Raw genomic sequence first — 24,946 nt, 5'->3', positions numbered from 1 at the left:
GGTCTTTAAGTAATAAAAGCATATTAACATACGCTGGCTTTGTAACGGGTCGATATTGTTTGATGTTTGTTGAAGATGTTGCTGACTTATCTGATGACATGGGCTATCATATGCTTCACGTGTGATACCCGAATTACTAATATCACTAATATTGGAACATTGTTCTTTTTCATCTACAGAGTGTAGATTAGTAGTTGGAGACATTGATCGATATGGTGTTGGGTTATTACCTAATAAGAACTCGAGATATTAGTTTTGAACATATTTTCTGTTAAAGTTTATAATTGAATAAATAGTAGGAAAATCAAAATACATAGAGTGCATGTACATTCACATAAGCAAGTTCCAAACAAAATCATCCAAAAATAAATCTGTATTAATGCTATTGGTAATGTTCGACAACACCGATTAAAAATGCACACCATTGGAACTATCACTCGAATTTCCTGTAATTTTTTCATAAACAAATTTAGTAACATATTACGAAGACAATGTAAATTAATAATTTATTACTTGTCAATAACTAAATAATATATAGAAAATATTGTATTTTATGGGCTTTCATTCGGCCAAAATACTCATGACATGTTAGTTATTTTGTATACCCAATAAAAACTAAATATATAGAACTGACATACTTAAAAATACCAAATAAAAAAATATATTATTCTAACATAAAAACAAAAATGATATAATAATTAATTTATTTTTTTATATGAAATCTACCTTGAATTGTGTTTGGTTTTGTATTTTCTTTGTCTTTTAATATCAATTTTCTCTTCAATATAATCTTGCTTTTCTTTGGACTTCTTGCATCTTTCAATATATACCTAAACATATCAAATAAATAAATTTTTTAACCAATTAAAAATATATATACATTATACATAATACATTTTTATTATCAAATTTTTTATATTATTAAAAAGAATAAAGTAGTACACATATGACAGCGTTTGTTTTTGGTATACATGTCCATCAAAACATAGACACAGGAGTACATGTATGGTGCTTGTTTACTGAGACAAAAATGATGAAAGACATGGTCATACACAAACACCCATTAAAAACATGTATTTTGTGTCTCTCTAAAATGCTGAAACACTAATTTTTAACTTGAGACACTAATTTTTTTACAATTTTTTCTCATGTCTAACTTACCAAATAGAATATGAAATTAGTGTCTTCTTATGTCTATGTAAAATTGTACAGGTTTTATTTTCAATGGTTGCTTTAATTTCCTTTTTATTCTTATTTATTTAGTTACGTAAATATATTTTACGAAAAATAATATATATTTTTTTACAAAAGTATCTTTTTTCAAATAAATATAAGTTTAGTCTCACGATCAATAAATTCAACTTATAGTTAAAATCTTTTTTTTTTTTTCCATTTCTTTAAATAAAGAGATTGAAAATGAATAACTTATAAGTAAAAAGAGAAAAAGATGAAAGTACCTCTATTGTTGTGCTGAAATAATCTAAAAAATAACAATGTAAACGAAGTAAATAGAAAAATATAAATGTGACAAATAAAAAATTTAAATTTAAAAATCAAAACTGTTAAGAAGCCACTTAATTAGGAATTAGTATTAGAATTTTAAATTTCAAATTTTTAAATAGAGTTTCCTAATTAGCTAGTGCAAATTTAAAATTTTTAAATAAACTTTTTTAATTAAACGTTTGTTATTCATTAAGAATATAGGAATTTGTTAATTTAAAAATAATTTTTATTAGTTTCGTCATAAATACTATCAATCCTATTATTTATCGATAAAAATAAATAAAATTAAATACAATCTAAAAATTAATAACCTTATAAATTACGTAAATTTAGAAAAAAATACTTAAAAAGAGAGAAAAAGATGAAAATACTTCTACTGAGAAAAAACAATCTAAAAGATAATAATAAAAATTTATAAATGTGGCAAGTAAAAAAATTTAAATTTAAAAATCGAAATGGTTAAAACCTTACTTAATTAGAAATTAGTATTAGAAATTTAAATTTAAAATTTTTAAATAGAATTTCCTAATTAGCTAGTATAAATTTTAAATTTTTAAATAAAATTTTCTAATCAAACGTCTGTTTCCATTAGGAATATAGAAATTTGTTAATTTAAAAATATTTTTTTTAGTTTCATCATAAACAGTATTAACTTTATTATACATTTTCTAAAATTTAAACAGTATTACATTTTTTTAAATAGTATAAATAACTTCACATATTAATAAGACTGATAATTCTATTTACTTTATTATAATCCTTTGTATTAGCATAGTAGCTTATAAATTATATAAATTTTTAAAAAATATTCTCAAATCTAATTGCTTACGTAAAAATTCAAAAAAAAAGTATATTTGAATTTAAATTTAAGATTCTAAACATAATACTTTAAAATTAGATTTTTTTTAAATAAGTACACATTAAAATTTAATAACAAACTTAATTGTATCAACAATAATTCAAAAAAAAAATTTATAACTTTATGACATTAAATATTAATTTAAAAATTATCAGAATATCAACAGTGAGAATTAAATTAAAAATAAAATCACAAGTAATAACCAAATAACTTCAATTTATATTTAAAAAAATTTTAAATTCCAAACATAAAAATCGAAAAGAACCAAAAGAAAAATAACAACTCAAGAAAAGACAATGGTTCTACCAAAACAAACATATGCTTGGCATTATTCTATTAGATAGACTCTAAAAGGGGTTCCAAAACATGTGCATCCAAATTCTCAAGTTTCTTTCTCAATCTTGATCTTCTTGCAAGTTGAGGTATCTGCTTCCACCTTCGAATCTTCTGACTCCGAGGATAGTCGCTTAGTTGGTATAATAACATTTTTCAATAATTCGGATTCATCATTGGCCGCAACTTCATTGGAGAATTCAAACAATAAATTCTGTACAAAAAATCACGTTAAATTAAAGACTTCTTTCTAACCTTTGATTTTATCTCACTAATATTTTTTGAATAAAATTAAGATCTAATTTTGAGAGAACAAAAAAAAAATATTTTTTGAACAAATACCTTAGCACCTTCTACTTTCTCCCCTTCAATGATTGAGGATGTCTTTGAAATTGGAAGCAAACCACCGGTGTAGTCAACATCCTAAAATTATAATTAATTATTATTTATAAATTAGATACTACTAATGACTAAGGAAGCAAAAAATAAATTGATTTTTAATAGAAAGTACACTTATATATACTCACAATTTGAATAGAGTGAGCCTCTTTGAATTTATTTATGAGATCCACATTATCAATCATCTTCTTAACTTTATAAGAATGTGAAAAATGTGGATTATCTGATATTTGAACTTCAACGACGAAGAGATAGATCTTATCAATTAGGTTGAGCAAAAGTGTAGGTGTATCCGATAGATCTCTTTTCTGCAGGGTATTACATAATATATTAATAATAAATAATATAAAAAGTACCAATAAAAGTATCTTCACAAATGCGTTTAGAAATAAATATTGGTTAGATTTTATCAATAGGAGTGGATCAAGTATCTCTACACAGTTCTTTCCCAAAACTTGTTTTGCCTCCTTGTCAAAGATTACAAAACATACACAATTAGAATCATCAATGACACTAAGCTTTATTCGATACCTACTTAAAAAAGAAAATAACATAAAAAATGGTTAAATATAGACTTATTCAATATCTAATCCAATGTACATAGACTTTAATTTAAAAAATAAATAAATAAATAACCTTAGAGTTATAGATAAAAGGATATTAGTAGAAAACTCGTGTCTTCATTAAACCAAACCATCTCAATTGAGTATGGCAATGGAAAATTTCCGTAACTTGATAGTGTCCATAACCTATCACTCGTATACGTACACACAAATTGTCGATTGTAGGATTGATGTCAGCAATTTTGTGAATACCAGCCATTGGAATAAGTAGGGAGATTTTGGATATATGTAAAGAAAATGATTGATGTACTTTAAACTGTGGTTCTTTACATTTCTCATAACTTATCCTTTTATAGTTGCATCATAACTAAATTTTTTTAAATTTGGTTGACTTTAATTTAAAATTTAAAAAATAACAAACTAAATAAAACAACCCAAACTTAAAATTTGAAAATAACAACCTAAACAAATAATAATTTAAAAATTCTAAACTAACGTAAATCTTTATTTATAGTAATATTAGTATGTAACAACCAAAGAATAATTAACGTAAATTTTTTTAAAACTCTAAATTTCTTTAAAAGAATTTATGTAGCTGCAATTAAAAAAAAAATTTAACAAAATTTTAAAAAATAATGCTAAAAAGAATTAACAGATTTTTAAAAAATAGTGTTAAAATATAAAAAAGAACAATCTAAGTAAAATCTAAATAAAATTTAAAAAATAACAACTTAAATAAAATAATTTAAAATTTTAAAAATAACAACCTAAGTAAAACAACCCAAACAAATAAAACAATTTAAAATTTAAAAAATAACAACCTAAGTAAAACAACCCAAACTTAAAATTTGAAAATAACAATCTAAGCAAATAATAATTTATAATTTATAAATATAAATCTAAAAATTTCTAGTGACGACACGTAAGCAAATAAATTCCGAGACTCAACGTATGAGCGCCACATCAACAAATGAGCTCCTCATTTATATTACTATAAAGATTGCCATAACTACTCAAAATTAATTAATTGTCATAACTAACGGGAATCATGATTTGATTCAAATTTTAAATTAAAAACTATTTAAAATTAATTAATTGCCTCTAATTTAATTCTAATTTCAATTTAATCTCATTATATACATTGTATAAAATATACATTGACTTCTCGTACTTTTCCATATATATATTCACTCCACGTTCCACGTTATTTAATTAACTAGATTTCGGTGGAAGTGAGGGTGACAAAAGTAAACAAACTATAATGAGAGAGAGAGAGTTATTGGATGGTCATTTGGTGAAGGGGGATTCTTTTTGAGGGGGTTGCTATATGTAGCTGGTAAAAAATTAATATTAATGTCTAATTAATGATAAAAAATAATAAATTTTAATATTTTTTGTAATAAAATTTTTTATTTATTCTATTATATAAAAATTGGATTTCTGTACTTAATGATGGAGCTGAGCTGACGTGACATACTTTTAAGAGTATTTCTTGGTTTATTTCTTTTAACTCATTAAATACAAGTTACTACAGTAAATTAATTATAGCAACTAATTGATTTGATTATATATTTAAATATCACACAATTTATTATAATTTATATCAAATAATTAATTATTAAAAGTGTTTTTCAATTTATTTCTTTTAACTCATTAAATACAATTTATTACAGTTAATTAATTATAATTTATTATATCGATTATTTTAATTTATTAATTTATAAAGTACATATTAAAATAGATAATTTGTTATTTATTCTAATTGAATATATAATAAACACAAATTAATTTAGTTAAGAAAATCAATCTCCTAAGAGAGTATTTTTCTATTTGTCTTTTTAATTCAGTAAATTTAATATACTATCTCTTGATTTATTTTTTTGAATTCAATAAATTAAATCAAATCAAATCAATTATACTAATTATTTGTATTAACTAATTAATTTGATTAATTCTTTAAAATATTTTTATCTGATTTGTTTTATTTATTTAAATATATTAATTATAACTAATCTATTATTTAATTTTATTAGGATAAATATTAAATTCTATTTCTAATATAAAAATATAAAATTTTATTCCTTCTATTTTTATTTTATCATTATAAAAAGTCATATATATTAGAAGAGGATCTCATTTTTTTATCAATTACTCTTTTATTTGGTAGTTTTTACAACAAATTTTTTTCTTTCTATGAGACGTCGTGGCAAGAAGGCAACTATCGACTTATCGTGGATATATACAAGCCACCAGACCCTCCAACTCCCACTCGGAGTTATATATAATATGTTAACCATGAAGTATTCATGGACCATGGTTGACAAGTTCTCAAGTTGGAGTTTATGAAAAGCTTGTCCCTGACAATTTTAGCATGGACTATGAATACTAAAAAAGTGTTCAGATAGAAATTCAATGGCCAAATATGCAAAATGTTATGGATATAAGATCAATCTACAGAGGATAAGAAAAATCACTTTTAAAATATTAATCCGAATTATATAAATCTATCGTTGTCACTACCTTTATTTTATAATTATTTTTTGGTCTCCAGTTTTGCTGCAGCTATAAAAGATTTGAATATTTAGGTCATGAATGTGGTTTCAGTAGATACTCCAGATACACTTCCTATTATATATGAACACGGTCTTTTTGGCATGTATCACGATTGGTATAAATCGTTTAGCACTTATCCTAGGTCCTACGATTTTCTCCATGCAGATTATCTCTTTTCAACTCAAGAAAATGTATATATAATTATTTCATTTCTCATTCATCAAAATCAATAGTTTGTCAGATCATATCAACAGGCAATAATTATCTGTGTCATTTTACTAATATATTTATTGGTTTCTTAAGTGTAATTTTCAAGTTATTGTGGCTGAGATTGATCAAATTCTGAGACCCAAAAGTATGTTTATTATTCGAGACACTGCTGAGGTAATTAATGAGCTTGAGAGCATGGTAAAGTTTATGAACGGGGAGGTTTGCATGACTTACACTAAAAAAAATGCGGACTTTTTAGGTGTTCGAAAGTCTACGTGACTACCTACAGAGATTGTAACGCTCGAATATGTTATTTGATTGATAGAATGGATAGGTGAATTTTGAATTATGGCTTAGAAAAATTCGTGTGTAATTGTACTTCAACATTTATCTATGTATCATAGTAGTCAGACATTCATGTATTTGACTTTTTTTTTTATTTGGTTATTGATTTTGATTTCCATTTAGAGGTTGGTATATTTTGTTATAAGATGGTGATATAGATAAAAAAAATTTCATCAAATTATTGAAAATGTAGAGGTCCTCGCCTTAGAAGTCAAATAATTAAGATTATGGACTATTGTATGATGAAGTAGATATTATTTATGTAATTGAATATTTTTAAAGAAACAATATATTGGAGAACATAGACAAAAAAAGTTAGAAGAATTAATATTATTAGTATAAAAATTGAAAAAAATTATTAAATTATACAGTTTAAAAATAAGGCCATTTAAATTTATAGTTAAATTTTTTCAATTTATATTCATAATCCAAACTTATCAATAGTTTATAATATGATTTCACAAGTTATAAAATGTGATATTAGTCATTGTTATATATATGAAAAATGTGACTCATTTAATATTTAAATATTTTATTTTTTATTAATATTATTATAATAAGATACATGTAATTTTATGAGAATGATATAACCTGGATTTTGGTTATCTAAGAATTGACTAAGTGGCTGGTATAATTCCACATTACGAACTGACGAATACTAGCAATTGGAATGATAAAAAAAAACAGCCAAATAGATATTCGTAGAGATTAATCGCGATTTAGAACTTAATAGAAATATGTCAAATGTTCATGGGTGGGATTGTGGAAATCTATCCACATGAAATGGACGGGGACGGGGACATAGTTATCCTCTCCATAAGATCTGTAAAAACAACGCGAATATAAAATTACCGATTTTTTCTAATATATATTTTTGAATTTAGTAACCTTTATTCTTACCTCCAATTCGAACACTTTTTTTAGACACATCTTTAGTCTTAATTTTGCATCTCTCTCTAACTCACTTTCTCTGCCTCTTAAATTTGTCACTACACCGCTCAGTTTCATTCCAAAAAATTATGTTATGTAATTTGTTGGAAGATGTTTTTATATTTTTTTTTGAAATGTTATTTATTATAATGAATATATTATGAATTGTGTTGAATTATATTGAATTAATTATTTTATGATTATTATATTATGATTTTTTATTTAAAAGAAAATTAAAAAAATATCTATAAATAACTGTGGGTATCTGCATTTCTTAAGGGGATAATTAAAGAGGGACTTGCGACAAAAATAGAGAGGGGACGGAGGGTATTTTTTTTTTTAAATAGGAGCAAAGGACGGGAATGAAAGTCTGCCACGTCCACACAAGCATCAATTACCATCTCTAAGATAGCATTTGGTGGAGAGATAGAGACGGAAAGACTGAGACTGAGAGACAGAGACTAGAGATAGGGATTGAAATAAATTTCAGTATTCTGTTTGGTGCAAAATGGGGGACAGGAATTGAAATAAGAATAAAACTCTAATTTAATTTGCACAAAGGATAAAATTGGAATTAATTAATTGAAATGAAAGTATTTTAGGTATAAAATGTTATTAAAGTTTCAGTCTCTATCTCTAAAAATTTCAGTCCCCTGTGTCCCTACTTTTTGGAGGTACTGAAATACTGAAATTTTAGAGACAGAGACAGAAATTTTAATACCAGTCTCTGAACTAACAAACATGATACTGAGTCTCAGTCTCTCAGTCTCTGTCTCAGTACCTCAAAACAAACACTACCTAACTAACAACGGAAATTTAATTTGAGCCGATTTGAGATGGGACACGTGGACTTTATCTGCATTGAGTCCCAAGATAATGAACCAAATTCGAATTTAGAATCCAGACAATGGACCTAGGTTGATCTTACTCACTTGAGTTAATATTTTGAGTTATTGTTGCAAAACAAACTATACTATTAAACATTATTACATTTAATATATGTAAAAGTTAGATGTGCTTACAAAAAAAATTTTTAATCAAACTAAAAAATTTTAATTATATTTTTTCTCTTTTAGTCTAAATATTATTTACTAACGCAATAAAACAAACAAATAAATAATAATAATAATAATAATAATAATAATAATAATAATAATAATAATAATAATAATAATAATAATAATAATAATAATCACTCACATAATAATTAAAATGACATCGTAATATATACATGATATTATATATATTAAAGATGATTATATATAAAAAAAATTATTTTTAATAAAGTTAATTTATGTGTAAATTAACTAATTTTTATAACATATAATTTATTACATAATTTTTTCTCTATTTATATTATTAATATATGAAATAAACAACTTAAGCTAGGACAATAAATATAATATAAATATTCACTTATTTATTAGTATTAAAAAATATATAAATAGTAAAAATATTATTTTTTTTTGGTAGAAAAATAATAATAAAGGTTATTAATTAAATTAATTACGTAATACAAAAATTATGAATAATTTTTTAAATAATAATAGAAGAATAAGACCACTATTTTCACGTAATACAATATTTATAAAAAAATTTGGATAACAAATCAATTCTCAATAAATTATACATTAATTCTATCAAAAAAATAAATAAATTATATATTAATTCTGTCAAAAAATAAATAAATTATACATTAGATATTATTATTTGTGTACTAATATATATATATATATATATATAATCAATTATTAAGTTATAATTAATTTCTAACTCAATTTTTGTTAATTGAAATTTAAATGATTGAAATTATTAAATACTGAATATTTTGCACTTAACTAATTTTATTTTTGTTATTAAAATTTAAAAAAGGTGAGTTGTTAATCAATTTTAAAGTCAAATTTAAATTTGTGTAAAAAATTATTTTTAATTTTATTTTATTGACCAAAATTAATTTTAAAATAAAAAATTATTTTATACATCAACTATAAGATAGTGTAGTCATTCATTTTTTTAACGATAATTATTGCCAAATAAACTAGTATAAAAATGAGAGAAAAATACATTTACCAATCTAGGAATAATAATTTTTTTTGAATATATATATATATATATATATATATATATATATATATATATATATATATATATTGAATACCAAAGTTACTATAATTTTTTTTCACACAAATTAATACTCAACGATAGTGTTTTAGTAATATTACTAAAAAATATTAATCAATCTAATAGCTTTTGTAAAAAAATAAGTCTATATATAAGTTTGAAAACTTGAAAATCATGTGTGAAATATTAACCGGTAACAACGTTGATCATATTGTTTTGACTTCATGAATGAATATAATACCAATAAATAAAGTTGTCACATTTAAATTTCAACAAAGACAAATCTCCACAAGTATTGCTATCAATGATAATTGTTCTACTTTCAAGACAAATACTATTTTTTTCCCCGTATTTTCCAACTCGGCAAGCCGAGAACTAATCCACCAGGGATTGAAACTCCATTTATCAAGGGTTTGTCGCTAGCCAATGAGTTGTTATATACATAAGCGAGATTAAAAAATACTTCCATAAATAGACGAGTGAGATAACTACTCAACCAACTCAAATTGATTAAAATAAATACTAATTATTTTTAACATTTTTAACATTAAAAACCGTTAACCTTTGATTTTAATTATAACTTTATAAAACATTTATAGTAATAATTGTTATATGTTTTTTTGTTTAATTTTTTAATAAAAACTTCATATATTTTTATTAATTATTCTGTGCACTGCATGAGAACATTGCTAAATAAAATGGTGTAAGAAATTAAAAGAAAATGTATTTAATAATGTAAAATAATAATTCATTTTACAATAGAATAAATTATATATCGAATAACAAAAATTGTTATTAGTTTCTCTTCCCATAAACTGATACTCAATGATGGTGTTTCAGTAATGTTATTAAGGAATATTAACTAACTTAATAACTTTTGTAACGGCATAAGTCTGAGTTTGAAAACTTGAAAACATATCATAAAATGTGAAATTTTAACAAGTAACAATATTGATGATATTGTTTTGACTTTAAGAATGAATATGATGCTAACAAATAAAATTGTCGCAGGTAAATTCCAACAAAAACAAATCTCCATAAATATTGTTATCAATAAGAAATTATTCTACTTAAAAAAAATATTTTTTTTCTATGGTGTTTTTTTAACTGGACAGATCGAGAACTAATCCACGACGTATAGGGTTGGCAGTGAGGCGGGTTTTTGCCTTACCCGCGCTGTCCTTAAACTTTTCAACTACTCGCTCCACCTATACCTGCGGGTAGTAAAATATTGTATCTTAATCATTTTCTGTGGGTAGTAAAATGATGTACCCTAATTCTTTCCTGCGAGTACCCTCTCCACTCTTACCCATCCTATAACAATTAAATAATACTTTAAGATTTACATATTCATACATAAATTAAGATAAAAAAATTAAAATTTATACATAAATTAAACTGCAAACATAAAATTCATATAATGTCAAATAACATGAAATAAAAAAAATTTAATGTATGATCACTACAAATTTAACATTAAGTGTATTAACACTACTCTAAATATCAATCTCAATATGGCTAGGAGCAACACTGTTTGTTTTGTGCGTCCTCTCTAACATTACTATCCATGAAATAATCTTAAAGCACCTATATTGAAAAAATTGAAAAATCTAAACAAACCATATATAAAGTACTTATTTAAAAAACTGAGCAAACCATTACAACATCAGTAATTAGATCCATTGCACATATATAAATTAACCAAAATCACAGAAGTTCTAATTCTCAATCAACATATATAAACTATTGCAACATGCCAACATCAGTAATTAGAATCCAAAGTTAATAACGATTTAAAATGAAAAATACAAAATGAACTTTATGTAATGAGAACATTCACACTTCAATGAAGAATTAATCATGAAACATATTTATTTTTATATAAAATAATCTTAAAATCAATCATGAAAAATATTAGTACATAATATGGACAGAAATTATTGAAATGTAGATTAGACCCACTGCACATATATAAACAAAATTGCAACACAAATTCACATACAACTTCACCAATAAAATTACAACACAAACTCACAACTTCACCAAGTAGAGATTCAATGAAATACATATTTAGTCATTCATAATGTGAGAGAGAGGGAAACTTATCTGCAGACAGATAAATAGAGGAAGAAAACATGACACGCTCAGGAGAAAGGGGCTACGACCAAGTGATGAGACTGTGGAAGAAGAAAAGAAGAATTTAACAGACTCACAATATGTGATGGGAGAGAGAGGGGGAGAGAAATTTACCTAGAAAAAAGGGTCTCAACAGGAGGAAGGCAGCAACAGGCTTAAGGAATTTACCTAGAGAAAAAAGGACTCAGCAGGAAGGTAGCGACGGGTTCATCAACGACGGTGATGAGTTCAGCAGCGGTGAGAACGAGAGCTACGAAGGTAGGCAGTGACGGGATCAGTAGCGAGACGACGGAAGCTGTGATGATAATGAGAGCGGTGAGGTTTTCCATAGAGAAGCCGAGAAGAAGAATACTCTAGGTGAGGATGACTGAGTCTCTCTAGTGTGGATATGGAGTATGAACTCAGACTAATCATTGAATATGTGATGTGAGGCAAATTCTAATCCATAAAAAGTGTTTATATGTATATACCTTGGGGTGGGTACACCTTAAACCCGACCCATCCTACCCTGCTCGAACACTCGCCTTGAACGAAACCTGCCTCGCCTCGGGTCGAGTTATTATTCGTCTTGATTGGGTAGGAACGGGTCGGGTACTCACCAGTACTCTTGCAAAGTCTAACCACGTATTGATACTCCATCGCTTGTCAATGGATTCGAACATCCTAATACTTTCTTAAGCGGATAAGTGAGATGGCCACTCAACAAACTCAAATTGATTAAGACAAATATTAATTATTTTTAAGATTAAAAATTCTTAGAGTTTAATTTTAATTATAACTTTATTAAATATTTATAATAATAATTATTATATATTTTTTATTTAATTTTTTTAATAAAAGTCTCTATATAATTTCATATATTATTCGTATAGAGTACGGACTATACACTAGTAATTTATAAAAAAATCTCCAAAAACCGAAAAGTGAAGAATATAAATATGTAAACAAATAAGTAATATTTGACTAAAATAATGTCATTACATCACCTTTATATATTAAACTTGATGAAAGGAAGAAATAAGGATTTAGTAGACAGTTTGCAAAATGATCTAAACACAATACTTTCTAAGAGTACAAATTGAAAATCTAAGGATAAAAGGAAAAAAACCTAAGCTAATTAAGGGAACATCCAAACAGGAGGACAAAAAAAGTTAACATCTGATAACACTGTTTGACAACTCTGATCTTCCAAATTGAAGATGCCAATGTTATGATAGTAAACAACGTCGTCTGATGTTTGGTCTATAACAAAATTATCGGTAAAGAAGATCTGATTTCCTTTGCAATTTGAAAAATCGTCAGCCAACATTTGAACAGAAGCATTGAATCCAATTATCAACACATAATTCCCCAAACTAGTTACTCTTGACCATGTGTTTGCATTTTTCTTCAATTCATAAATATCGAATTTGATAGTCTCATAGGAACGCTGGTTATCTTGCTGCATCAAATTATGAAGATGTCTTACCACCATCAATAAACTTCCATCAGCACAACCAATCAGGTATTTAAGATTGGAGACTTCTTCATCTTCAACAGTGACAACATCAGATGGAGGCGTGACTTCATGAATTATTCTCACGGGCTTTGCCTTTGTGTTTGTATCAAACACGTATAGCTGGCCATCATCATCTATTATATATATCTTCTCTTGAAAAAATATAACGTCTTGAAAGTATGTCCATGCATCGGTATTGGTTGTTAATTTGAGCCATTTCCTGTTACTCGGCTTGTAAAAAGCCAAATAAGAACCTCCATATAAAGCCACAGCCATAAAATTATTGTTATTGTCATTGGTAGGAGCTGAATTTATAACAACCTTCCAAACTAGAACTTTATATGCATGTACAGTGTCCGTAATGAACTTGTAGGGTCCAATGTAATAAGAATAATATTCATCTCCGTCATCAATTACATTTGGTAGAGTTGAGATTGGAGGAAGATCCAAGCAAACCTTTGTCAATGGATTTAGCATTCGTATAGTGCCTTCATATATGGATACAATTATTAGCCATCCATGACAAGAACCACGGATAAGATTGTATTGCAGCTCTAGTTTGAGATGGTAAATTCCCTTCTCTTCAAGACTACTAGTGTCAACAGTTTCTTCATCAATGCTAGGTAATTGCGTGATATGGTAGATGTCCTTACCAATTTTGAAAGCTTCTTTAGCAGCGCCACCAATAGGTACTAGCAGCCACGGAGCTTTGATGCCATTGGGAATCTTGGGAACTTTGGAGTTCCATTGCTTGCAAACCAATCGAAGTTGAAGGTAGTCATCATATGAATAGAGTCGCTCTGCGATTTGGTTCAACATATCTTCATGAATGTTTTCCCATTGATCAACCTCACCCATGATGTGTATGTTAGACTCGAGCTATATCAATTGACACAGGACTCTGCAATACTAATTTATGAAAAAGAAAGTGCACTAAAAAAGTTTTTAGCTAAGTTATATTTATAGATAGATGACAATAAAAAAAATTGATCAATTTATGTAAATTAAGATATGATTGAAAGATAAGATTAAGATAGATAGAAGTGATACAAAAAAGATTTGAAATTTAAAGTGTTATTAAAAGATAAATAAAATCTTTTACTGTTATTATTATTTGTGTTTAATTTTAAGTAGACTAAAAGCTAAACTAATTATATTATATTTTATAAATTTAAAAATATTATATTGTTTACTAATTAGATAATATGTAAACTAATATTAAATTTAAAGACTCAATTATAAAAATATTTATAATTATAATTTATATATAATTATTTAAAAACAAAAAATATACAATAACAGCAGTAAAAATTTTGTGAAGTTGGTCTATCTCTTTTTAAATATTAACTCATGAATGTTTTATGATATATTAGAATATATGTATATATAGTAAACAAATATTAATGTGACATTATACACTTTAAATATTTATAACTAAAAATAATTATTACAGTTTTAATGTAGATACTAATTATATTTAATAGTTATGTTTTAATTCAATTGAATAATAACATATATTAAATTTAATTATTTTTGTATCATTTTTATATAAATATCTACTATTTTTATTTTATAAAATTGTAAAATTGTCATTTATGTAAAATTACTGACGTGGCACAATCATATAAACCAATATGACACAAGTTTATTTTATAAAAGGTTTGTATCAACTTTTATACATAAAAATAAATAGATTTATTAATGACAAAATAAATATTATTTTTTAAGAGAAATAATAGACCGTTATTAAAATTTATTATTTTTTATCATCACTTTTAGTTATTAATCCAATTTCTTTTAATTTAATAATTCAACAACATATTTTAGCATAAAAATATTGATAATTAATTGATGACTAAAAATAAATTTAAATGACTTTCTAATATTCTTTATGCAGTAATCTTAATTCAAGCATTTTGTTCAAACTACTTAAAATGTTTAAGTATTTCAACTGGAGTTTCAGTTATTTTCCTCCATTAATTTTAATTATGTATATATTTTATAATTAAGATTAATAACTAAAATTATTAAAATATTAGTATTTTTAAAATATTTGAAACATTTTTTATAGATGATGTTCTTCATCGTTGATGCAAAAAGTACTTGTTCTTGTGCATCCTCACCCTAAAATTTGATTAAAATTCAAGTAACAATTCCATTATTGGTAGAAACTTCAAAATCAAATTGACGGTTGTTAGTAATGTTATTTCATGCTATTAATTCAATCGTCGTACAGTTATACAGTTACTTATTTATTGTCTTTTCGAAGAATTATTTTTAATATTTTTATTCATATGATTACAAGTTTGAGATCGATCATTTGAAAATTAATTAAAAATAATAAATGATTCAAAAAATGTATAACAATATTTCATAAGTTATCGATCATTATATTTAAAATGCATAGACTAAATAAATTTGAATTAAATAAGTTAAGAAAAATATTAAAATATCATGTATAACAGAATTAAGATGAACATATTTACAAATCTTATTTATAAATGAGTTATTTCAAATGTCGTTGAAATTTATTTCTTTTCCTACAACGTGAATTGAAATCTAATATAAAAATTTCTATTGAAAAAACACAGTTGATCAATGATCATCTGCCATCTCCGTGTCCAATACTAATGAGTAAAGAATATCCACTCTTTTTTGTAAAAGTATTTTTTATTTTTCTCATGTCTATATTCAATATTTTAAACCATCTTTAACTTTAATTTTTAGGGTACCCACTCACATAAAAATAGTTAAAACAACTTTTTGTTAAGTTGTTTGTTTAGCCATATTTAAAAATATATTCTAAGAAACATAAATTAATAATAAAAATATAAATTATAAATAAGATTGAATCAATAAGTAAATTAAAAGATTTAAGATAAAAAATAATTATATTAATGATTCTAACCAATATTAATTCAAACGACACTAAATTTCTTAAATTAATATAAAATAATATTTTTTAAAATTTTAATTTCACAATAAATTTTTATTCAAAAAATTTAAAAATAAATAATAATTACTAGATTAAAAATAAAATAATTAGTAATAAAAATTAGTAGATTAAAATATAAATTTTTAAAATAAATAAAAAAAATTATTAAAAAATTATAAAAATTTCAAATAAAAACTCAACTCAAAAAAAATTTATTAAATTCTCAAAATAAAAAAAAGTATTAAAATGATAATAAAATAAAAATAAAAATATAATATTATAAAATTTATAAAAAATAATAAAAATAAAATAGTTTTTTAATAAATTTTTTGTAAAAAATTTAAATTTTATACAATTTAAAAAATTGACATCTGAATCAAAATAATAATTTTAATAATATAGCAATAATTTTTAATAAAAATATATTTTTAATCTATGTTATATGTCAAAAATCTAATATATAATAATCTATTCAATAGACAAAATCAAATATTTTTATATAAAGACATTTTGAGCATTTTTCCCTGAGTGTCTACCCAATTTTTATTATACTTTTTCTACTGTATCATATATTATCCTTTTCATCTGACCCTTCTCTATACCTATTCTTTTTGTCACCTCACCAGTATTACTGTCCTCTTCTCTTTCATTGTATGTATCTTTTAAAATTATATTTTATTATATTATATTACTTTTATTTTTTGTGTTATTTTTCTTTAGGAATTTAAAAAAAATTCTATTAGTATTCAGTATTCACATAGATTCAGTATTCAATAAAGACGCGTGATGGGATAAAAACTAAAATGGCTTCTATTTTTGCTGCGTAACCCCGTCTGCTGCTTCTATTTTTTCTTAAAAGAAATTGTGAAACTAAAATATTTTATTCTTCTGCAATTATTAGCATGTTATCCATAAATTAAAAATAAAGAAAAAAAAATAAAAACAAGAAAATCTCTTTAATTCTTGACCTTTCTTTTAAATATATCCAACCTTTTATGACTATATGTATTTTCACATTTTTTTTCCTTTTTTAATATTCCAACTTTGACTACTAAGACTTTGGTGTTTGTTTATTTTCTTTTAATGGATTATATTTGATAACATAGAGTGCTCTTAATTATTCTATTCTTCATATCATCACATAAAAAATCATTAATTTAGCACATTATATTATCAAATTTCTGGAATAAGATTAGTAGTACCTTTAATCATAAAAAAAATGAATTGCAATACCAAATAAATAACATATTCATTTTCATATTAATTAATTTTAAAATCTAAAATCAGTAGACGTTGTATGTAAATAAAGAGCTTGATATATACATATAAAAAATGCATCTTTTGCTTAATAAAAAACACATAAAAAGATGCATCTTTTACATAGTCTGTACTATTTTAAACAAAGCACTTGAACAAATAATAGCACTAGCACACAACTGCAACAAACACATTATTATTGAATAACAAAGAACAATCATGGCTAGAACACTGAACTGTAGAAGAGTTCTACATTAAATTGATATATCTCTTTTTTTTTTTTTGAAAAAAGAAACTTATTAATACAACCAGGCAGAGTAAACAGAAAAGATACAAAATGGATTAATACCACATCATTATTCAACAACCAAATTGATTAACACCACATCATTATTAAATTGATATATCTTCCGCATTACCATCAACAACCAAATGGATTAACACCACATCATTATTCATATCTCAAATTGATATATCTCTTCAATGGGATAAAATTTTCAATCCAAATGATTTGTTGAACCATGCCTTAAAGCCACTACCACCATTGCTTTTCTGAGATATCAGCTCTGTGTTTGGTTCTGGCTTTGATGAACACACTTGCTTCTTGCACAGCACAAAGTTCCTCACCCCATAAGATCCTATGGCTTCCAATGGATTCAGAGCTGTCAAAGCAGTTTCCATAAAAACCAATAAAAATAACCAGTCAACTTCAAAAATCTCATGAACCAAACTTTATGTTATTATAATATTGGACTCTTCTAAAATCACATCTTGTTACTCCCTAACACTAAATGTATCTCTATTCATATGATATAGAGAATTTCTATGGCTTAAAAATTTAGAGTTTGATACAAAAAAAATTCATGGAAACCTAAAAAGGTGTTCTTGAGTAAGAGTGATACCATCAAAGTATGCATTATAAAGGAGGAAGTCGGTGGGATCAAAACCAAGAAGAGGAAGCCTGCCTTCACGAGCATAGGACTTGAGAGCGGTTTCAATGATCGCAGAAACAGTGTCCTTTTCATTCACCACAAACCTTATTGGCCCTGCGCTCCCAAGTACGTTGATACTCACCAACAACCTGTTACACTGCTGCTTCTTCTGATCCTCGTGGCTTCCCTTGCTCTTGTTCTTCTGCATCACCATCTTCTCAAAAGCACTCTTCTTCATCATAAACCCTTATTCTTAAATTCTTTAACAATAAGGATTGTATGATATAAATGGTTAGTTCAAGGATCAAGGCCTACGCAGCGGTAGCACCAAACAGTTTTGTAGGAACAAAAGGAAGTGGTTGCCGTTCCAAACTCCAGCAACCTTCGAGAAGAAGAAGAAGAGCATCTAAGAACCAGCATGCAACGCAAGGTTTTTAGTATAGAGTGACCTTGGAAGAATGCTATGAAAATTCAAATGTTAACTTTAGGAGACGATTTTAGATCGTTCACTATATATGCAAAGATTTATTCTCCGTCCTATTTTACTGTTGTACTCTTTTTTTTTTTCGATTAATAATGAGTATCATCAATCAATTTATATTAACACTTAACACAAATTAACATAGGATTTAAGTTCGTTATCTTATGATTTTTTTTTTTTTGGTGACTACGTTATCTTATGATTTGAGATTTGTGATATCTATCTTAAATTTAAAATTTAGTTATATATATATATATATATATTTAAAAAATCATTTTTAACAAGATAATACTTTTTAAATTATTATTAAAATTTAAAATATTATAAAATTAAATGTTATATATTTGATTGAAAATCTAAATATCACATTTAATTTAAAACTAGAATATTGGTAGAAAAATCTAGATTAAAAAAACCAAATATTAAACTCCTTGAAAATGTATATATAACTCAAATTGTAAACCTAAAGGAAAAATTTAGAGGACCTATAAAATTTAAAAATTATGCTAAATGTATATTAAAATAAACCACTAAAATTAGTTACAAATATAAAATATATATGAAAAAATAAAATATATATTAAAAATAAATTAAATTATATATATTTATACACAAATATATAGTGGCTGATTCTAGTACCTGAATTTTGATATGAACATTTTTAAAAATTCAATTAGGGAGTTAATTTTATTAACCAAAAGCAACAAATCTTTTTAAAATAATTTTTTATTTTAAATTTTAAATCTTAAATGTCAAATTCTAATCCTATATCCTCAAAAAATAAAGGTTAAAAAGATTTTATAAACAGAAATTAATAATACTAACTAATACTGCCCTTTTTTTAATCTGTAACATCTACAAAAAAATCTCCATTTTATTTTTTTAGATGTATTTAATTCTTTTATTTAATTTTTCTTGTTGATAAGATGACCATTGTTTACTCTATAACATGACAAATAACTTCGATACACGTATAGAAACTTATATTTATTTACATGTAAAAGTATCTTATTATCATCCTCTTCATAAAATGATACACGAAAAGTTAGTGGAATTCTTGATAATAGGGTTTTCTCAAATAAATAAAATTATATATATATATAAGTTTTGTTAAGTAGATAATAATTTTTGTGAATAATGAGCTCTAGAATTGACTCAATAAAATAAAAAAATACTCCACCTTCAAATTACCTTCTAAACCCTAATATTAGGATAACAATCCGTACACCTAGTGAATATTCAGTCATTGTTAACTATATATGAGTAAACCGAATCAAAAGAAATAACTATCCAATTAAGAATCAACATTGTTAACTAGTATTCTCAACATTGTTAACTAGTATTCTCATTATTCACATTGTTTAATATTTTTCTTGTTTCCTATACTTTTTCTATATATATTCACTCCACAATCCACGTTATTTAATTAACTAGATTTAGGTGGACATGAGGGTGACAAAAGTAAACAAAATATAATGAGAGAGAGTTGGAAGGTCATTTGGTGAAGGGGGATTCTTTTTTAGGGGTTGCTGCATGGAGCAGGCAAAGGATAATAATACCGTATTAGTGGCAGTGAAATGGATGGTGTAGCAGGTAAGGAATAGCATGAAAGTTGCGTTTATGCCTTTGTTTACCATAAACAAATTTATCAAACTTGGCATCTAGTTCCTAAATAATTCTTTCCTTTGACTTGAGATTTTCAGGAGATGGCATGCATGGCGCCACATTGTGTCCTTAATCAGTTACTATCTCTCGCTTTCAGTCTCACGCTGGCATTGTCATAACAAGTCCAAATTAAAGTTTTATAACCCTTCAATAATTCGTCTAACTTTTTTGGTTCAATGTCATCTTACAGAATGAACCATTTAAAACCCACCAAAATCATAATAGTAAAAAGAAACTTATTTTACATGAAAAGTTCATAGATGCAGAACAAGCTGAATTTTACAAATAACTCAAAATTATTTTATGACGTTGCATTGGCATAAACTCACTAGGTTATAAACTAAGCTAAATATAGTTGCGTAGTTCAAAAAGTTGCTAGGATTGAAATTAATCAACATAACAGGCATGATTCACTCGACAACTAACAAATTGTTTTTGGTTAATCCTTCACCAATAATGGGGAACTCAGGTGATAGCTTCCATTCACCGTCTACTAAGAATTTGATTTCATACCTACACATAGTAATATTTTGGGATTTTGGGGAGTTAGAGAAGAAGATCATACAGTGTTAACTGTTATAAGCTCAATATAGAGCGTTAAAGCAAGATGAGAAATATGGTAGGTACCTCCCGGGTCTCAGCATCAACGTTGTTGAGAACCTAGTGTAAGAACCAGTATACTCAGGTGAAAGGTGCTCTCCTTGGCTCCAACCATCAAAGGTCCCCATAACTTGCACGCTCTGAATCAAACAAGCGATCTATGAAATAACAGTAGTTCAATGATTCAAGCTAGCTACCTATGCCTTGCAAGTCAACTATGCCCTTATCTATAGAAAGCTATATATTTTGACAGCATTAGCATTAAGTGTTGCAAGGGTAAGAGAGATATTGTTATGTGATAATTAGGGTTCCCTGGTAGAAAGCTCAAGCATACAGGGTTGGATTGTTTGTGTTTTGATTTTATTAAATTAAAATTCATATTTTAAGGTCTGATGTGATGTTGGTACTAGGAGCTCAAGCGTGAATAGCATTTCCCTAATCAATAATGATGTAGTGAAAGTACATTATCTATGATTCAGAGTTTCAAACCAAATTCCCATTCAACATTTTGGAAGTCTACCATTGAATGTGTTTACCTCAGCCATTCCAACCCAAAAAATAGAAACCTCCTTGGACTGTGCCGCACCAACGTCCTTTATTTGTTCCATCAATTGTTCATGTACAGCTATGTAGGCAAAAACAATTGCATGTTGCACCAATTAGTACATATAAAGGGGAAATGCTTGGTGTGACAATGCACTCCCATTAATTGTATTTGCTAACTTCACATGCAAACCAGCATATAATTGTCCTCAAATAACTTGTGAACCATATAAGATGGAGCTTATCAGGAGGAATAACCAGGGCAAACCATACCTTCTAATCGAGTAACCAGGTGAGAATGAATGTACTTTCCGTTGATCTTCCTTGAACCTTCTGGAATACCAGATTTTGCTATTTCTTTTGCTAGTTGGACCAAAGCCTGCACCCAAGTAAGCAATATCATACCACTGCCCACATTTCTCAACAGCTTGACCAATCTTGTATGCACCACATTAAAATTGCTCAGGAAAACTAGTACTGCTCACACTAAAATTCAAGATATTTTAACTAAAGATTAGTATCTTTGTATCCTCAAAAATTCATTTTGTATTTTAAATTTTTGGTTCAACTACATATAAAATTTGTTCGGTTGTTTCATTTCCATTTCATGTTTATCTATCTACAGACAGTAAGTTTTGACTATCTTCCTTTTGTTAGGAGCCTGTAAGACTATCTGTTGGTGGCACAAAAAGTGAAAAGATAGCAGTAGATGTAAACCTGAACTTCAAGTTCCATGACAGCAAGCTCACTTTTAAAATTTACCAATGCATCTTCCTTTATATGCAACTGCAAAGAAAGAGACCATTTTTGAAGTTTAGTTTAAAGCCCATATCAGTAGCCTCAAATAACTCTTAACCAAGACATACTAAAATTGTAGTTAAGTCATGTTCTTTCAGCACTAACCCCGTATATAAATCAACTACTATAACAATGAAAATTGTCGAGGCCAAATCAACTTATCAAACCACATTTACTTTCCACTTTGGATGTCCATTCATGTTTCCTGTTGATCTATTTCCATTTAACAGCAACAAAACCAAAACTAATTGTCTTGTTTTACTGGCATCATACTTAGAAAGATGCTAGATCCATCTGCCCACATCTGACATGCCTTCTCCGCATAAATCTTTTTACAATTAGACTCAAATAAGCCCATCTTGTAAAAGATTTAATCAAACTCTGAACATAAGGTATTGCGCTATTACCATAAACTTCCTAAACAAGGAAAAATGCTATCATAAGGAAAATTTCACCTAGATTTCGATTTAAAAACAACGCAAACAAATGTATATGCACACACCTGCCTTTTGAGGAACCGATTATGCTGGTTGGCTTCACTAAGCTTCTTCGTAAGTTTTTCTCTTTCAGTATCAACAAGCAGAGCCATTATCTGTTTAAGAAGTTTGGGATGGGAGATTTTTGTAAGATAATTAACCCAAGTATCAAGAATAGTATAACCACTCTGGCAAAAAGAAAAAACATAATTCTTATTACTTAAATATAAGCATTGTCAGCCCAACAAAGTATTCTCGGATTACTGCAGTAAACAAGCAAGTTCACTGTATCAAATTCAAGCCACTTCTATTATTGTATACGAGCTTGCCTTTGTTATTGGTCATATATTCATGAAATATCTTCCCTAACTCATCTGAAAATACTTTTGAAAATCTGATAGTACTCGTGTTCCTTGATACTTACATCTATCATTCTCTCCTAACTCCCAAGGGTGTTTGTTCTAAATGTCAGTTATACAAGCATTTTAATACTGAATCAAATTTTGTTTCAGTCATACTAAATGAGATGCAAAGATAGTGTTTAAGATATATAAAGACAGGACAATCTTTCATCAAACAACAAATAACAACTACAAAGTGACTAAAAAGGAATACCTGTTCTCTGGTAAGTGGTTGTGCCAAATTTTCCAATTCTTCTTCAGCATAAGGATCCTCATCCTCAGTGGAATTTTCTCCAGGTTGTAAAGATGAAGATTCCTCCAAACTAGTTGCCATAGAACGCGTTCTACAGAAAAAAGACCTTCTTGGGCACACTGCAGTAAAAGCTCGATAGGGCGAGGTGAATTTGCGCAAGGTCCATCTTGGACTCTGGACAGCCACATTATTATATGGAAGTTTCTGCATGTTCTCCCATCCTACTGTTCTTGAAGTATTGGAAAAGAATGATCCCTCTGTTTTGGGACTACACCTACTCAGATTATGAAAGAACAGCGATAATTAGTAATACATAAGTCAGAACCTCAAATGCAAAATCCAATAACCCTAAAACGAAATTCTACTGCCTTATGATTGTTATGATTATAAATTCTGCTAATGTCAAGAATATTATAAACAAAATCCAACATGCATTTCCCAGCTAAAGCTTACCTTGCAATATTCATTTCCATCAAGAGGTTTTCACTTTTTACTTCCCCTGTCAGAAAGAGGAGAGAACCAAAAATCAAGATCTATTCATGAAGATAGGTTGGATCTTACATTACAGCATGGTGTGATTGAAAAGGGAAATGCTAACATAAAATAAAAATATAGGGTTCAGCATTAACATAATCTCGCTACGGAATCCATTGCAGTGTTAACAGAAAAGAATGTAATGCGTTGGAGGAGAGTGTAGGTAGGGAATTAAAGACATACCAAGAGAGTGTGGCCCGAACTGCACAAGTTTTGCGTAGTGATGGGATGGGGGGTAAAAGCGTATAGAAGAGACTAGAGTGATGCTGTGATGCACTTCTTCAATCTTCACTCACTCGTATGTTGAATTCTTCAATTCAGTTCTGTTCTGTGGCCACAAACAAAACATCAATATGGATCAGGGGCCAGTATGTAAATTTGTTTATGACACGTGGGAATTTCAGATCACTAGATTAGAGAGTGGATGATGGAAGCTGCTTTGGCTTATTCTGTGTATTAAGATTCAACACAAACCACACATAAAATACCCAATTACTCTTGATATTTTTATGTAATAATTAATAACGGAAATGTTTGGAGTTTGGACTTTGGATTTCATAACTTATAATAGTTTTAATTCAAAAGCATTAATTATAAATATTTTTAATAATAAATGCAACA

General features: G+C 26.7%; 4 protein-coding genes across 4 annotated transcripts; all 4 read right to left on the bottom strand.

Annotated features, from left to right (window-relative positions):
• Window positions 1-2,744: 2,744 nt before the first annotated feature.
• Window positions 2,745-3,648, bottom strand: LOC107640198 (uncharacterized). Its single transcript, XM_088507576.1, has 4 exons — window positions 3,506-3,648; window positions 3,223-3,403; window positions 3,038-3,118; window positions 2,745-2,909 (listed from the first exon to the last, which is right to left on the bottom strand). Exons 1-4 carry the CDS (start codon window positions 3,646-3,648, stop codon window positions 2,745-2,747), a joined length of 570 nt encoding a protein of 189 aa, XP_088363702.1.
• A 9,421-nt stretch (window positions 3,649-13,069) lies between these two features.
• LOC107633750 (F-box protein At2g26160-like) lies at window positions 13,070-14,308 on the bottom strand. The gene has a single exon (XM_016337351.1). It carries the CDS (start codon window positions 14,306-14,308, stop codon window positions 13,070-13,072), a length of 1,239 nt encoding a protein of 412 aa, XP_016192837.1.
• Window positions 14,309-17,959: 3,651 nt separating this feature from the next.
• On the bottom strand, window positions 17,960-19,044 carry LOC107634689 (uncharacterized protein At4g22758-like). The gene is made up of 2 exons (XM_016338116.3): window positions 18,545-19,044; window positions 17,960-18,304 (listed from the first exon to the last, which is right to left on the bottom strand). Exons 1-2 carry the CDS (start codon window positions 18,813-18,815, stop codon window positions 18,123-18,125), a joined length of 453 nt encoding a protein of 150 aa, XP_016193602.1. The 5' UTR covers window positions 18,816-19,044; the 3' UTR covers window positions 17,960-18,122.
• A 1,875-nt stretch (window positions 19,045-20,919) lies between these two features.
• Window positions 20,920-24,815, bottom strand: LOC107631262 (PROTEIN TARGETING TO STARCH (PTST)). The gene is made up of 9 exons (XM_021119549.2): window positions 24,509-24,815; window positions 24,245-24,290; window positions 23,753-24,065; window positions 23,164-23,253; window positions 22,581-22,649; window positions 22,137-22,242; window positions 21,857-21,945; window positions 21,348-21,460; window positions 20,920-21,233 (listed from the first exon to the last, which is right to left on the bottom strand). The coding sequence occupies exons 2-9, from the start codon at window positions 24,262-24,264 to the stop codon at window positions 21,131-21,133; spliced, it is 903 nt and encodes a 300-aa protein (XP_020975208.1). The 5' UTR covers window positions 24,265-24,290; window positions 24,509-24,815; the 3' UTR covers window positions 20,920-21,130.
• Window positions 24,816-24,946: the final 131 nt, after the last annotated feature.

The sequence above is a fragment of the Arachis ipaensis genome, chromosome B3 (assembly GCF_059453495.1).
Source record: "Arachis ipaensis isolate K30076 ecotype BB chromosome B3, ASM5945349v1, whole genome shotgun sequence".
Classification (NCBI taxonomy): Eukaryota; Viridiplantae; Streptophyta; class Magnoliopsida; order Fabales; family Fabaceae; genus Arachis; species Arachis ipaensis.
This window is presented reverse-complemented; position numbering and strand designations above follow the sequence as displayed.

Bases quoted from the DNA above. Each gene is read 5' to 3' on its own strand.
- LOC107640198 (XM_088507576.1), bottom strand. From the start codon at position 3,648: ATGTTATTTTCTTTTTTAAGTAGGTATCGAATAAAGCTTAGTGTCATT. The intron at 3,119-3,222 runs GTGAGTATATAT...TTATAATTTTAG, and splicing joins AGGCTCACTCTATTCAAATT to GATGTTGACTACACCGGTGG. The intron at 2,910-3,037 runs GTATTTGTTCAA...TTTTTTGTACAG, and splicing joins AGAAAGTAGAAGGTGCTAAG to AATTTATTGTTTGAATTCTC.
- LOC107633750 (XM_016337351.1), bottom strand. From the start codon at position 14,308: ATGGGTGAGGTTGATCAATGGGAAAACATTCATGAAGATATGTTGAAC.
- LOC107634689 (XM_016338116.3), bottom strand. From the start codon at position 18,815: ATGATGAAGAAGAGTGCTTTTGAGAAGATGGTGATGCAGAAGAACAAG. The intron at 18,305-18,544 runs GTATCACTCTTA...CTGCTTTGACAG, and splicing joins TTATAATGCATACTTTGATG to CTCTGAATCCATTGGAAGCC.
- LOC107631262 (XM_021119549.2), bottom strand. From the start codon at position 24,264: ATGGAAATGAATATTGCAAG. The intron at 23,254-23,752 runs GTATTCCTTTTT...CTTCTTAAACAG, and splicing joins AACCACTTACCAGAGAACAG to ATAATGGCTCTGCTTGTTGA. The intron at 21,461-21,856 runs GTAAACACATTC...TGTTTGATTCAG, and splicing joins TTTGGGTTGGAATGGCTGAG to AGCGTGCAAGTTATGGGGAC.